At 45.8% G+C, this 16,209-nt stretch overlaps 1 protein-coding gene across 4 annotated transcripts in view; it reads right to left on the bottom strand.

The window, feature by feature from the left end:
* Positions 1-16,209, bottom strand: part of atp8a1 (ATPase phospholipid transporting 8A1) — a 210,649-nt gene that overhangs the window by 27,564 nt on the left and 166,876 nt on the right. For all 4 annotated transcript variants that reach the window (XM_014199121.2, XM_014199123.2, XM_014199122.2 and 1 more), the window contains 4 exons: positions 14,902-15,012; positions 9,104-9,178; positions 6,625-6,747; positions 1,825-1,903 (listed from right to left, as the gene is read on the bottom strand). In XM_014199121.2, coding sequence (XP_014054596.1) covers positions 1,825-1,903; positions 6,625-6,747; positions 9,104-9,178; positions 14,902-15,012 — 388 coding nt within the window. The remainder of the gene's footprint in view (positions 1-1,824; positions 1,904-6,624; positions 6,748-9,103; positions 9,179-14,901; positions 15,013-16,209) is intronic.

Genomic DNA, 16,209 nt, shown 5'->3' with positions numbered 1-16,209 from the left:
AGCATAATTCCCCATTAGAGATGCAACACTGGACATAATGCCCCATTAGAGATGCAACACTGGACATAATGCCCCATTAGAGCAGTGAGATGTAACACTGGACATAATGCCCCATTAGAGATGCAACACTGGACATAATGCCCCATTAGACATGCAACACTGGACATAATGCCCCATTAGAGATGCAACACTGGACATAATGCCCCATTAGAGATGCAACACTGGACATAATGCCCCATTAGAGATGCAACAGTGGAAATAACGTCCCATTAGAGCAGTGAGATGTAACACTGGACATAATGGCCCATTAGAGATGCAACAGTGGAAATAACGTCCCATTAGAGCAGTGAGATTTAACACTGGACATAATGGCCCATTAGAGCAGTGAGATGTGTGTGGACATGTTTAACTATTCTTGTGGGGACCAGAATTTGAAAAACTGGGGATAGTTAGTCCCCACAAGGTAAAATGCTATTTCTAGGGGGTTTAGGGTTAAGGTTAGAATTAGTGTTAGAATTACATTAAGGGTCAGGAGCTAGGTTTAAGAGTACGGATTAAGTTTAGGGAAAATAGGTTTTTGAATGGGACTGAATTGTGTGTCCCCAAAAGGTCAGCTGTACAAGACTGTGTGTGTGCGTGTCCATTGCATATGCTTAATCGAGCAACCTAATAGAGGAATCAGGAAGCAGTCTGGACTATGGTTGACATGACCAGTTAAGCCAGGTTATTATTGAAAACAAAAACAAGAATTAGTCCAGTCATTTTTGACTAATAGAATTAGTCGAATAATCTTTGACAAATTAAGTATTCAAATCAAAGCAAACTGCTACTCAAATACCAGTAAAGGCATGGGTCAACTTTTGTTCAGTTTAAAAGAAAATTGCCTCATTGATTGTACTAGAAATATTTACTTTAACACCCCCTAATTTCTGAGCATCCTCCAAATTCAACACATGGGCGTGCTTGGGGAGAGTGTTAGGGCGGGAGAGAAGAACGAAAGAGGGAGAAAGAGAAGAAGAACTAGGGAGAGCGAAAGACTGGTTCCTTTTTGCTTTCGGGTAGTCGCATGCCTATGTGTGCTTCGAAGCCTTTCTGACAGCCTGTCAGTCAGACTGAAGGGGCTTCACTCTTCGCTTTATTTGGAGAGCAGGCCCAACCCTGTGTGGTCCTCTGGCTCCACCAGCCAAGACTCCATTGACTCAAAGATACCCATTCTCTCAACCCTGAGCCTTACCACAGTCTGAGAATTGTAGCTACTTGGCCATATAGTGAAGTGTGAGCTGAACAAGGGAACTTGAAAATGTGTGTGTGTGTCAATGTTTGAGTGTGTGTGTGTGTGTGCGTGCCAAGCATTCCAATGTTTATAATTCATGAGGTTGTGGGTAAAAAAGAAAAGTAATCAAGATAAGGTATGTGTTAAGTGGCCTCATTCCACCCAGAGCATGTAGAGACTAGAAATCCAGGCTCAGTCACAAATACAAAAGATGCCAGATGAGTCTCTGGGAGGTTAGGGTTAGAGTCCCTGGGAGGTTAGAGTCCCTGGGAGGTTAGAGTCCCTGGGAGGTTAGAGTCCCTGGGAGGTTAGAGTCCCTGGGAGGTCAGGGTTAGACATGTCAGGGTTAGAGTCTCTGGGAGGTTAGAGTCCCTGGGAGGTCAGGGTTAGAGTCCCTGGGAGGTTAGAGTCCTTGGGAGGTCAGGGTTAGAGTCTCTGGGTGGTCAGAGTCCCTGGGAGGTCAGGGTTAGAGTCCCTGGGAGGTCAGGGTTAGACCGGTCAGGGTTAGAGTCCCTGGGAGGTCAGGGTTAGAGTCCCTGGGAGGTGCTTACCGTGCTGGAAGGCTGTGAGGGGGACCCAGAAGAGGATGACCGAGTGGAAGAGGCCATTCAGACAATGGGCCCAGAAGACCTGCAAGGAGGGGGAGAGAGGGATGGAGGAGAGAGGGGGTTGGGTAGGTTGGGGGGTTCCAGGGAGAAAAGGAGAGGAAAAAGCATGAGAAACCCGTTGGCCGACCCAACCCGCCTAGCGACCACTGACCTTGGTTCTTTGTCCCGGCTCAGCAGTTGGCTAAGTGGCGGTTTTGTAGGGCCTCCTCTCTGAATGGCCACCCCGCTGACACACACTTTGTATATCCTCCTGTGTGTAGGACTGGAGAAGAGGGTGCAGGGATGTGTGTAGGTTTGGTGTGTGTGTGTGTGCATGTAAGTCGGGTGGACTATGTGGGGGGAGGGGGGGCCGGGGGGGGATTTCCCTATCCCTGTCCTTTCCTGTAGACCCCCCCCCACATCATCAGTCTTTCATATGCAGATTTAAGATCGGGAGGAAAATAAATGAAGAGGGCACTGAACAAGCAGAAATCAATCTAAAAACACGGAGAAGTTGACATGTTTGACGTGGATTAACTTGTTTTTACGGTAATTAGTAAGAAGGTGGAAAAGGGGCACACAGTAGTTTGTGTGTTTCCACACAGGCGACTCTACAGTATGTGTGTGTTGTTGGTGTGTGTTTGTAGATTTTGGATGAGCCGTTTAAATCAATAGTTCCTCTCCCAAACCACAGTGTTTCAAATGTACATTATGCTCGGATGTCGCCAAACACAACACTCAAGTGTGATGTAGCATGAAATGGCCGTGAAATCAACTCGGCCAAAAAAGTCTGTATTCATGCCCCCTCGTTCACATACCCTGCTCCACAAAAAAAAGTTGAAATAGATTCTAATGAAACAGGGGGGGGGGACACTTCACTCAATATTCACATTTTAATTCATTTTTGGCAGGCAGCAAGACCAAATTATTTCTATGAACGCTCAATTTCTTATCCAAGACAAATTATAAAACCGTCGGCTTATTGAAGTCGATGCGTTTTTCACAGGTTTAAGCAATTTTGGAATAACGATCAACTCTTAGTGCTCGAGCCAAACAGTTGTTTAAAAGAGCGGGCGTATGCAGCATGGTTTTCCTTGTACTTCAACTTGTTTCCCTTTAGGGCAGATTCCCTAATGGTGGATCCGTGTCATGTGTAGTTAAGTCGGCAATTGGCGATTCTGTGGTCGGAAGTTACGTCTGGGGCTGCGGCGCGAAGTCTGGGGCTGCGGGGCGAAGTCTGGGGCTGCGGGGCGAAGTCTGGGGCTGCGGGGCGAAGTCTGGGGCTGCGGGGCGAAGTCTGGGGCTGCGGGGCGAAGTCTGGGGCTGCGGGGCGAAGTCTGGGGCTGCGGATTATTTGTAGTACAAATGCGAAAATGTCTCAGTATTTCTGCAAAAGTTAAATAAAATAAAAAGCAGGCTACATACAAGAAACAGATGAGGAAACCAAGTGTTGTTGTCCACAGGTGGGGAGGGGAACAGGAGGTTGAGTGTCTTGTTCTGGGCTCTATGTCATACCTTGGCCTCTCTGGCATGACCTTCTCACCTTTACTATCGCCTTAACAAAACAAGAGCCCTTAGTCCCACCCTTATCCCCCTTACTTCACCTCCCACCCCGCGAACAGGCTCCCACGCCAGGGCAGGAGCACCCCCCTCTCTATGTGGTTCAATGTGTGATAGATGATCTCCAATGTTACAACTACACGTTTAAACCCAATTAGCCTCCCACTGGCAAGTCGCCTACAACTTTCCCTTCTGTCCCCAACTCTACCCCTACCCCACCTCATCCTCCAACACAACAGTGTGGAACAACAACCCCACCTCATCCTCCAACACAACACTGTGGAACAACAACCCCACCTCATCCTCCAACACAACAGTGTGGAACAACAACCCCACCTCATCCTCCAACACAACACTGTTGAACAACAACCCCACCTCATCCTCCAACACAACAGTGTGGAACAACAACCCCACCTCATCCTCCAACACAACAGTGTGGAACAACAACCCCACCTCATCCTCCAACACAACAGTGTTGAACAACAACCCCACCTCATCCTCCAACACCACAGTGTGGAACAACACCCCACCTCACTCTGCCCAGCACAACAGTGTGGAACAACACCACCTCACTCTGCCCAGCACAACAGTGTGGAACAACACCACCTCACTCTGCCCAGCACAACAGTGTGGAACAACACCACCTCACTCTGCCCAGCACAACAGTGTGGAACAACACCACCTCACTCTGCCCAGCACAACAGTGTGGAACAACACCTCCTCACTCTGCCCAGCACAACAGTGTGGAACAACACCACCTCACTCTGCCCAGCACAACAGTGTGGAACAACACCACCTCACTCTGCCCAACACCACAGTGTGGAACAACACCACCTCACTCTGCCCAGCACAACAGTGTGGAACAACACCTCCTCACTCTGCCCAGCACAACAGTGTGGAACAACACCACCTCACTCTGCCCAGCACAACAGTGTGGAACAACACCACCTCACTCTGCCCAACACCACAGTGTGGAACAACACCTCCTCACTCTGCCCAGCACAACACAGTGTGGAAAAAACACCACCTCACTCTGCCCAGCACAACAGTGTGGAACAACACCACCTCACTCTGCCCAGCACCACAGTGTGGAACAACACCTCCTCACTCTGCCCAGCACAACACGTGTGGAAAAACACCACCTCACTCTGCCCAGCACAACAGTGTGGAACAACACCTCCTCACTCTGCCCAGCACAACAGTGTGGAACAACACCACCTCACTCTGCCCAGCACAACACAGTGTGGAAAAAACAGACTTTCCAAGTGCCCAGCAACCTAACGAATACTAATGAAATCAATAAATAGTTTTTAAAATGTATTTAACATTTATTTAACTAGGCAAATTCTTGTTTACAATGACGGCCTCCTGGGGAACAGTGGGTTAACTGCCTTGTTCAGGGGCAGAACGACAGATTTGTACCTTTTCAGCTTGGGGATTCGATCCAGCAACCTTTCGGTTACTGGCCCAACGCACTAGGCTACCTGCCGCCCCGAATGTTCATAATCATTTGTCACAGTGAAGCCTCACTCCCCTCCCCCCACTTCTACCCCCCCTTCGCTGTATCCCGGCGAGTTTCGAAGAACACCAGTGTGAATGCCTGCCTGTCCTTGTTCGTGCCCAGGCTAAAAGATTCAAGCCCATTGTGCAGCGCCTAATTGCTTAAAAAAGCATGAATGCATGTACTTTATATCGAGCCAAATATTTCCAGTCCACGCCCCTTCCTCTTTAATGCTGTTGCACAGAGCGGGTGGGGGGGGGGATGGTGAGGCAGTGTAATTACTGGTGGCCACATCAGGGGACTGAGGTTTATTAGAGTGACTTAAGTGTCAAGAATATGTAATTAAAAGTGAAAGGGGACACAGTGGTGAAAGGGGAAACAGTGACAAGGGCGGGCGACGTCTTAAATATTTCACACCCTTCCCCTGCCCCCTCAACACAAATGCCTTTAATTCGCCCAGACAGTATCTGTTTGTGTACAAAAGACCCAGGCGTGCAGAAAGAAAGGGGTTTCGGGCAAATTCCTGCTGGATTTTTGGCACCTCGCCTAGGGCCATGTGGCAAAGACAATATTAGAGGGAAAGAGTTGACAGTCCATTTAAAACACAACGGTGACCTGGACAAGTCATTATTTACATGTGTTTAGAAATTGCTGGTCAAACAAAAATGGAGGAAAACCAATATGAATCAACAAGTCCGTTTTTTTTAGAGACTGTGGCCTGTCTTGCACAATATCACCCTGCTATTCCCTGGAGGGTCATGTAACACTGGGCCATACGGAGCCCTTCTCTCACCCAGACACAACTAAAAGCTATGAGGGGGAAATGCCGGCTGTGGTCCGTGGGTCACTAACTGAGGTGACTGGCCCCATGCAGGCCAACTTTCCGGGGAGAGAGAGAGAGACCAGTAGACTGGGGTTGTCTTATTTACAGTACTTAGGCCAAGCTAGGCCAGACAAGGCAGAAGGCCTCCAGTGCAAACAGGCCCTTGCTTAAACAAATTGCATAATTTTCCACATTGGATGCCATCACACCCTGGCAGAAGAGCACTCTTCCTTTACACCCCCCCCCCCCACTTCTCCTGTCCCCCATGACCTCTGTGGTCACTCGGGCTTTAATCCGTCTCCATGCTGCACTAACCGGCTCTCCACGGCGGTAAAGTAAGGGAGTTAGGCGGGGGTGGTGGATGGAGGGAGGGAGGGGGTAGGCGTGGAGAAGGGGCCACATCTTCATTAACAGACAGCAGGGAAAGCTAACCGACAGCCCCCCCAACAGACAGACAGGCGGAAAGGCAGGCAGACACCCTCTGACCATTGCACCTGGTCAGACTGGTGGTAGAGACCCCATAGGTCAGACACAGGCCAATGGGGACAGACGTGTTTGGAGCGTTTCGGAGCTTATCAGGTCTCCATTGTGTGTAAAGGATTGCAATTCGGAGACAGAACGGAGGTTTAGAAAAAAACAGCCTGGATAATTGCAGTCCTCTGTCTCGCTTTTTGTTTGTTGGTGTCAAGTAAACCTAAGTTAACCTATTTAAGCTTAGAAAGACTTAAGCATTGACTATACTATGAATGGAAATGTGTCCCAGACAAACATGACGCATAAAACATGAGGCATAAAAGTGGAATGACAGAAAATTATGGAATTGTTGAGACAATGTTCCTCTAACGTTCTTCAACGCAGCACAAACGGACACATGACCTACCTTGGTGTTGAAGCCCATGGCATTCTGGGAGGTTTTGTAGAGTTCCGGGTACTTCAGCATGTTCTCTTTCCTGCATGAGCGCTCAAATATGCCCAGCGTGAGAGGAGGCAGAGCGGTGAAAATCTAAACACAAACACACTAATGTCAACATTTCCCCTCACAAAACTCAGAAATTAGGATAAAAGGTAGTAAACTCAGAATCCCAGCAGATTAAATTAACGGCCTGTTAGCAAAGACCGTATCAGATACAATTTTAGATAGGAATTTTATCGTTCCACAGTGAATAACCCAATAAAAGCCAGGGTTTTTATAATGGCGAGGACCTTCAAGACGTTATTGATTCCATTACTTCGTTAGTGAAAACAAGGAGACACTAATGATGTCCTATTAAGATACATGTCTGGAAAGACATAATTTGCTCACTATGATCAACAACATGAGATTATTCATCCTGTCCACTAGACAGGTCATGCCCAGTTCATCCCACATTTGGGACAGCATGTAATCTAGCGGTTAAGAGTGTTGGGCCAGTAACCGAGTCGACTAAGTGAAAAATCTGTCGATGTCCCTTGAGCAAGGCCCTTAACCATAGCGATTTACAGGGGCAATTAAGGTTAAGAGCGTCTGCTAAATTTACAAACTTTCTTTTCTTTTTTTATGTGATCATAAAACATTTTGGGGAGGAAACCATGTACACAGCATCATTGAAAACACACAAAATGCTTCACTTTGCATTGATGGCCATATGCTGAAGTTATGACTGACTGATTTTATTGAGTGGAGGCTGTTGAGTGTTTAGCACTTTTGGGCTTTTATTTTAATTTGACACGCTCCGTCTTGGACGAACATCTGCAACGCCCTATTTTCGCGGCGCAAGTGTCACTTTATGTGGTGTTGTAATGTTTCTCTCTTCAGAGAGAGAGATGGCGAAGAGGAGTGAGAGAAGAAGTGAAAGGAGTGTCAGTATTGTACAGTATGGCTGGGGTGCTTTGCGGACTGGTGGGCCGCAGAAGGACATGCTCCACTGCATGGGCTCTATTCTCATTCAGGGTGCCAAGCATCGCCAGCCACAGAGCCATGGTTTATTGAGCAATTTTGAAAACAGCCAGAGCTGTGACTATGTCCTAATTTCTTGGTCGGTGATGAACTCACTTCCGTTTGCGGGCCGTCAACAATGTGCGGGCAACTTCTCTCATCCCACTTCCTTCACTTTTTTTGTCTATGGACTTGGGTACATCTTTAATAAACAGTATAAAGCTACAAGTTAAAACAAAAACAATGCAATATTACATGTTTATTTTTTAGTTGGTGTTAAAATAAATATTCTTTCCATCCGTTCACGCACTTCATTTGACAGACGAGAAACATGGTCCACACACACCAACACAGTTGTGAAGAGGGCACGACAACACCTCTTCCCCCTCAGGAGGCTGAAAAGATTTGGCATGGCCCCTCAGATCCTCAAAAAGTTCTACAGCTGCACCATTGAGAGCATCTTGACTAGCTGCATCACCGCTTGGTATGGCAACTGCTTGGCATCTGACCGCAAGGTGCTACAGAGTAGTGTGTACGGGACAGTACATCACTGGGGCCAAGCTCCCTGCCATCAAGGAACTCTACACCAGGCAGTGTCAGAGGAAGGCCCTAAAAATTGGCTAAGACTCCAGTCACACAGGTCATAGACTGTTCTCTCTGCTACCGCATGACAAGCGGAACCGATGCACCAAATCTGGAACAAAAAGGACCCTGAACACCTTATACCCCCAAGCAATAAGTAGTTAAATAGTTAACCAAATAGCTATCCAGACTATCTGCATTGAACCTTTTTGCACAAACTTTTTTGACTCACCACATACAATGCTGCTACTGTTAATAATCTGTCACATTTCTAGTTATATGTACATATCTACCTCAATTACCTTGTACCCCTGCACATCGACTCGGTACTGGCACCCCGTGTATATAGCAAAGCTATCGTTACTCATTATGAATATGTTAATAGGCAATTTATTTTCTAATTACTCTATTTTCTTTCTATCTGCATTGTTGGGAAGGGCCCGTAAGCATTTCACTGTTAGTCCACACCTGTTGTTTATGAAGCACGTGACAAATACAATTTGATTTGACATTGGTTCAATAGGAGGGGACCCAACACAGAACCCTGTGGGACACTAGCTGCTCAGAGCTGGTTGTGTGCTGCTCTATTCCACCGGTTCCTTTATAATTCACAAATGACCGCATTCACTAACTACACTCTTTAGGGGCATGCAAGGCTGTTGTTCTCACATTCGGTACATAGTTCGGGGCACGAGGGGAATATGGACTTGACAACAGGTCATAAATAAATGGGACATTTCCCGCAGTAAAGGGATCACGTCTGGAGTGCCATGGCAAATTCGTTTTCTTGCCAGAGAGCAACAGGGGAGGAGAATTATATAACATGCGCTTCCACAGTAATGTAAATCACATGAACACTCACCACATTGTACAGGCCGATGCACCAGCGCTCAAACAGAATCTGACCAGAGAATCCATTGACGAAGGCAAACCAGATCTAAAGGTGACAAAAAGAACATTAGAAGTGCAACATTGAGGAAGAAAGGGACGCGAGGTAATTGTCATTAATGACACCGGTAAGATAAAAAAACTAAAACATTTTGCCAACACAAAGGCAATGGTTTCACATCTTTACTCAAAGTGAATATTTTCCTTTTCAGCTGATATCACATTTATCTTTTAGGTGTTTTTTCAAGCGGTAGATTGGGTTCCTTCATCAGTGATAGAAGTGCATGTGGTTTCTCCCCCTCCCCGTTTGAATGCATGCTTTCCATCACTGATAGTAATGGAGAGAGGTGCCCCCATTGGTCAATTAGCATGCAGATATCACACCATTACCCTCCATCTCTGATGGGACATTCTTCACTGTCTAATGACAATACTGCACATACTGTACCAATACAATACAATATCATTCATTCCTAGAACGTTAACTTCGGTTAAAATAATGTATTTCTATTAGGTATAATCACAAAGACATCCTGACATGAAGTAATATGCCCTTCACTAAAGGAATTGAAGAACATTTTTCCAGGCAATGTAAAAAGAGCTAGAATGAGTCTAAAATCTAATATTGGTCCTTTTGAAGTTCTGACCTGTGCTCAACACATCATTAGTCTCTGAAGGCACTGCCTCTCAATCTTTTTTTTTGGGGGGGGGGGGAACAGGAGACAGGGACCAAGAATGACTGAATAAGTGGGAGTGGCAAAACGAAGCCTAAGAGATACCATTTCCACAGTGTAATATTTCCCATGGATTTAGCTCGAGATTACATATGAACATATAGTATATCAAGCCCACCGTTTCCCTCCAATGAGCCAGCCAGCGACATCCAAGTGACAGCCAGCCTTAGTGATGAGGCAGGAGCCATGGGATTGGACAGACTGACTGGATAAAGATAGCCTTGGATCTGCTCACCGAGGGGGGAGGTGAAGATAACTAAGATTCATATGGTTTAGATACATGTTATCACCTCATATCTTCATTAGTCAGACTTGTCTGGACACAGCTTCAACTGTCAGGCCAGAAACAAACTGCCACCGCTTTGGAAAACAGGGAAGGGTACATTTTGCTGGTTGTTGCTCTAAAACTAACTACTACCGAAAAATACTACTTTTTGGAGAAATATCCAGAGACTGCAATGATAACACATTTTGTTATTGATGGTGGACTTGTTTCCATATAAACAACGTCGATTGATTTCCAACCATGTTAATTAAAGCATATGACAGGCACAGAAAGGGCTTATTGTTTTCCGGGTGAGAAACAGTGAAACAGCCTGTCTGTCTCTGTGTAATTGTGTGGACAGACAGTGGCGTTGGACAGACCCTCTCTGTCGGGTTGCTGTTCTGTGCCACGGCCAGGCTGCGAACATTTCCTCGCTTAATTTAACTGCATTATGAAGGCCTGAATTACTACAAATTCTCAGTTCGGACAAAGGGCCTCACCCGCCACCGCCACCCACTCTTTACATGCCAAATTCCCAACCCACCAGCCAGGACCTTCCCATTCAATCGAGCGAATGCGCAAAAATGTTCCCAAAACAAATGTCTGTCACCCGCCCACCCCTCCTGTTCATTCCCTTGGGCGAGGAGAGTGAAGCAAGTGTGTGTATGTGCGCTCCTAAACCCCACCCCCTCTTCCAGTTCCCAATCTTCCCTCCATCAGGTGCATGCATTCAGTTGTACAACTGACTAGTTATCCCCTTTTCCTTTCTACCATGATGCTGCTTTTTAAAGTGGGGGACGCTGGTGGTCAACTCCTGTTTTTCACACACACACACACACACACACACACACACACACACACACACACACACAAGAACACGTGGCTCCCCTGGATGTGTTGGGCATTGTGCTCCTTCACACAGAGGAATCTGCATTTTTGGGGAAGGGCGTGTAAGTAAACATTTCACAGTAAAGTCTACACCTGATGTATTCGGAGCATGTGATGATTTGATTTGATTAGAATCCCATGTTACAGTACATCCATCAGAAATAAAATTTGTGTTTAAGGGTCTGTCTTCACTAAATAATATATAGGCCCTGTTGCTACGGGTTACGGTGAGACGAGGCAAAAGCCATGGAGCAGGTTAAACCGGCAGTATGATGTGGCTGGCCTAGCGGGCGGGTCAAAGTGCTGAATTAATTAAGGGCTGGCTCAATGAGGGGCTCCGGGCTGATATATTGTTGTGCTAAGTTTAAAAAGAAGCCTATTCAGAGCATGCTGTAACAGCTTCTGCCTGAGTGTTTTGGCCTGGTCCTTCAGGTTCCGCCAGCACCCCTCTCACCCGCTCTCCCTCTCTCTCGAGACAGATGCATTGATTGGCTCATTAGGGAAAGGTCCAGGCAGGGGTTTTTCCTTCTTATTTTTTCCCCTCAGCAGAGGGCTGCAGCTGACCTCTCGCTCCCAGTGCACATTTGGAAAAACAGATCGGAGGAAGGAAAGCGAGCCGCCAATAAAGAAGGTCCCTGGTAATTCATCAGCAGAATCAAAAATCAATGATTCCGAGACGCCGTCCCACAGCTCCGTAGGCATCTCTGTGGGAAGAAGTGGGTGGAGGGAGAGAGAGGAGTGACATTTGTTCTCAACAAAATGACAGCACTCTTTGCTCCTATGCAGAACCCCTGAAAAAATACCAACAGACTCCTTATCCCCCATATAAAAAGGCAAAGGAGAAAGAGGGATGAAGAAAGAGGAGCTAGTAAATATGCTGGATGGGTTGGTGGATGTATTCACAGTGTGGCACCAGTCAGCAGGCTCTGCACTAGGAGAGTCTCACACACACACGCACGCACACGCACACACACACGCACACACACACACAGGAAGCTGGACCAAACATTTGAATGAAGTCGCTATGACAACATCATTGAAAATGTATCTTCTTTGAATGTGGCTCATCCTTCCATTTTTTCTAATAGTTTTTGTTTAGTATGTTTAGCTTTGCAAAGATTATAGACAGAGGAAAGTACCGTATGACTGCTGCGTTAAATATCCTTTGGCACGTGTGTAACATAACTCTTTAGAGTATATTCAGCTCCCTCATTTCCCCCGTAATGTTCTGATCATTATGGTCTTCCTCCAACTATACCTCAAAAAGTTATGAAAAAGTTAAAAGTCCTGTCAAGTTAGAGTTCTCCCTCTGAATGAGTGTCCTGTCAGAAAAAGACAGCTCATTAGCTGGGGGAGAGAGAGACCATGAGAAACCTGACTGGGGCATTGAGTGGCAGCCCCACCTGTCCCTCCCTCACTTTCTGACTCTCAATTAACCTCCATCCATCCAGGCTCCCAACAAAACAGCAATTATAAACACAGCTGCTGCTCCCACCACCAGACATCTGTATATAATGACAAGACGGTCATGTCGCCGCCCTAACCAACGGGAGTCGTTGTCCCAAATGGGGGGAAAGCACGCGACAAGCTTAGGTCCAAAATAAGCCCATAGAAACGCATTGGGCATATTTTGGACAGATTTTGGCGAGAATGAAAACTCTCACTTTGCCTCTTCCTCTCGGTCTACACTGACATTTCCCTACAATGGCCTTGAAAAACCCTTTTCCCCCCTCTATGCTTTTGAAATCACCAAAGGTTAATGCTAGACAGAGAAGGAGAGAACAGAACAAATGAGACCAGAGAAGGCCAGGCCAGGCTACAGTCCTCTATACAATCTCCTAGCCATGCTATTCAGTTTCTAATGCGCACTGAAACAGACAATGTTCTCAGAGAAAAGTTAAAATGACCCTTTACTACTTTTCTCCCCGTTTCTGATTCAAGGACATGGCCTGGGAGCCGGAGAGTAAAAACATGTGCCTACAAAAGTAAGCCTATTAGTGCAACAAATGTAACTTTTAGCCCTCCCCTGGGTTGCTAGTGTCTTGGCGTCAGGCCCTTACAAAACAGGGGTGTTTTATACTTTACAAAGCCGCAAAACAGTGAAGAAAATCCTCTATTATGTATATGAATCCCCTGAAGGAGGGTACAGCGAAGAAGGGGGAGTTACATTTTCAGGGCGTTAACAAAAGGTGTGCTGGGAAGAGACTCGCCTTGCGGACAAGCGGAGAGAAACAACCTACTTTTATGAAGAGGGAACTAGTATATTTGAAAGAGCGCTGGTGGCTGGACACAAGAGGCTAAATAAAGTGGGGGGGGATTCAGACAGGAAAACCACCACTAGTCAAGTCCATGGATCATTTACAAAAAGGAATGAGAGAGGGTCATACGGCCTGGTGTGTGATGAGAACCTCTGGTCTTTTGCATCCATGTCAACATTTTTGCCAACTATTTCAATGGATGCAACAAGACGGGGGCAAAAGCCAAGACAACATGAAAGGAATTAGCATTTACATTTAAAGGTCTAATTTCTGACCATACTGTGTATTTGCCTCCAGCAGCGGCAGCCCTTGTTTGCAATTTGAATGTAATTTTTGTTTCTCATTTACATTTGGTATCCTATACCTAAATGGTTTGACAGAAATCCAAGCTGTACTTAGCGTGTACATTGAGTCAAAGGGAAATGGTGAACGAGACAAAATTCAAGGACCTTTGCGTCTATGATGCCCTATGAAAATGGGTTTCCTGTTGCCATGTCAACAAAGGCAGATTACTACCATTCAAAATGGTTATGTTATCTTGGATATCTATCTCTCAGAAGTCATGTCCCAACAGCGCAAAGTTAGAGAAAACAGTCTTCCATTGAAAGACATATTTTCTATAGTCGTGGGCCTTCATACAAAGACTAGATGCAGACATGCTGGAATCCTTTGGGTTACGCCGAGATTTACCGCAGCACATAAACCAAAACCAAGATGAAAAAGGAGTTCAAAGATCAAGTGAGCCAGAAAAAGATGGCACATATTTCTGTACGGGTTGTGTCGCTTACAGCGTACAACCCTACGGTCTCTAACGCGCCGGGAGCATTTTGTCAGTAGTGGTGACATTCTCATGACATCATCAGGATGATTGGGCCCAGAAGACCCTTGTCTAATCTTCCAGTGCGCCTGGGAGCACACAGTGATGTCTCACTCTGGGGGAGAGGGGAGTGTGTTATTCACTGTGTCTGTATCACTGGCTCCCCAGAGGGACAGACATTTCGGGCACAAGGATTGCCAGCCAAAAGAGAGGGGGTAACTGTTTTTGAAAAGCTGTTGTTGAAAAAAGTATTGCCCGATGAGAACTGAGTTTATTTATAATGTTTCCTTACTGTGGGGACGTCAGACTTTATGTATATTAGTCATACCAAAAGCTAATTGGCAACTTCACTGCTTCAGGGACTTTCAGAAAAACATTGAGCTGTTCCAGAGGTGCAACTTCCTTCAGTCAAGTGTGTTGGGCTATAGATGAAAGCGTCCAAGCACCCTGTGATAAAGTTGGTGCTGATAGCAAGCCCTCAGCTTGTCAGGTCACTCTTGTTGGTAGATCTGAAGCTGCTATCAGCACGAGGTCTGGCTTCTGTCAAATGCCATCCCAGACCACAGAGGCCAAGAGGTTTAACATGGTGAACAGCATTCCTATTATCTATACTGCAGCTTTCTAAAAACTGGCAATGGATTCTTGGCGACTGGCTGTCAGTAAACCTGAATATATATATATATATATATATATATATATATATAATGTCATGCGGAAAATCCACCTTTTATATACCAATCTAGTTTACTGCCTTACCACTGCCCTGGGAACCCTACTGAGGCTGTTCGTGTCGAGAGCTGCATGACTTACCTCGATGATGTACAGGACAATGTTCTTGTAGAAGCAATACAGGATACACTTGGATACGCGGTTGTAATTCCAGGCGCCGTGGACCAGCAAAAGATTCTTCAAGTATTTGAACTGCGTGGGAGGGAAGGGAGGAGAAGGGCCAAGATAAATGAATAACCTAAAAGTTGTAAGACAGGCATTATACAGTTTATATACAGAGTGTTCCTGGACAACCCAGGACCGGGGCTATGCCTTGAGAAAAAAAAACAGCATTTGAGAGGAACTCTTGGATTAAATAAAGGAACAATCTTATCATCGTTTGAAAGCAGGAAACTGAAGGGCCAGAGGGGAGTTGAGGGCAAGGTCTTCACAGACACATTCCAGGCATTTCTTGTCAGAGTTTAATACAGCTTGGGCTTAGTTTTGCCTTAAGTTGTTGAAAAGGGGAGAGGCAGAGAGGGGGAACACTCTCCCATGGCTCAACATAATATTTTAATGGCTTTTTGATAATCCTACTATTTCAGGCATGCGGCGGATGTCATATTCGTGTAATCGCTTTTTGATAACATTGATTAGATTGAGAAGGCTGCTCTTGGGGAACTGTTTTGTCTTGGTCACCGTCAAGCTTCGCTTTTAGAAACAATGCACATACTGTAATGCTGCTGTAGGGAAGCTCAACATCTCATCCTGTTTTCCAGTTCTACGGACCTTGAGTTGTATGTGACTTTAAGTCATTTACTTTTATGTAACATATAGGCCTTTATGAAGTCAAACGCCAACAGAATTGTGATTATTTTAATGGCCAAGTCGTCTTTCAGAGAAACAGTAGGGAGGAGACTGTATTCCATAGCAAATTAAAACGTTTAAGGGGATTATGCTCTGCTGACCCCCGGCACTCTGGGATCAAACGGCCTGTATTCCCACAGCCATGAGCTGATGACGGATGGACAGCAGAGGTGCCTGGGCCCTGAACTTCATTCACCTGATCTCAGAACAAGTTTCACAGTCCTGTTTATAGATCTCAATCACATAGAGCTAGAATGTATTGCTGACCTCACAAAATCGATTTCTAAGTAAATGGACAGTATTGTACTGTGCATTGTATTCAGGGAGTGTAATGCTGAACTGTCCTGCTATGCAGCTATGATGCTACAGTCTATATATAAATATATACATTGGAGTGAGTCTGGACAGGGCTGTGGCCTGTATAGTACAATTCAAGGAAATATCTATTGCAACTGCAAAGGTCGATTTTATTGCACAGTAAATTGAAGAAAGAACAGCAATACATGCCAATGAGGGTGAAACACGCCTGGAAGGTAATTCGAT

Source organism: Salmo salar, chromosome ssa05 (genome assembly GCF_905237065.1).
Source record: "Salmo salar chromosome ssa05, Ssal_v3.1, whole genome shotgun sequence".
Taxonomy (NCBI): Eukaryota; Metazoa; Chordata; class Actinopteri; order Salmoniformes; family Salmonidae; genus Salmo; species Salmo salar.
This window is presented reverse-complemented; position numbering and strand designations above follow the sequence as displayed.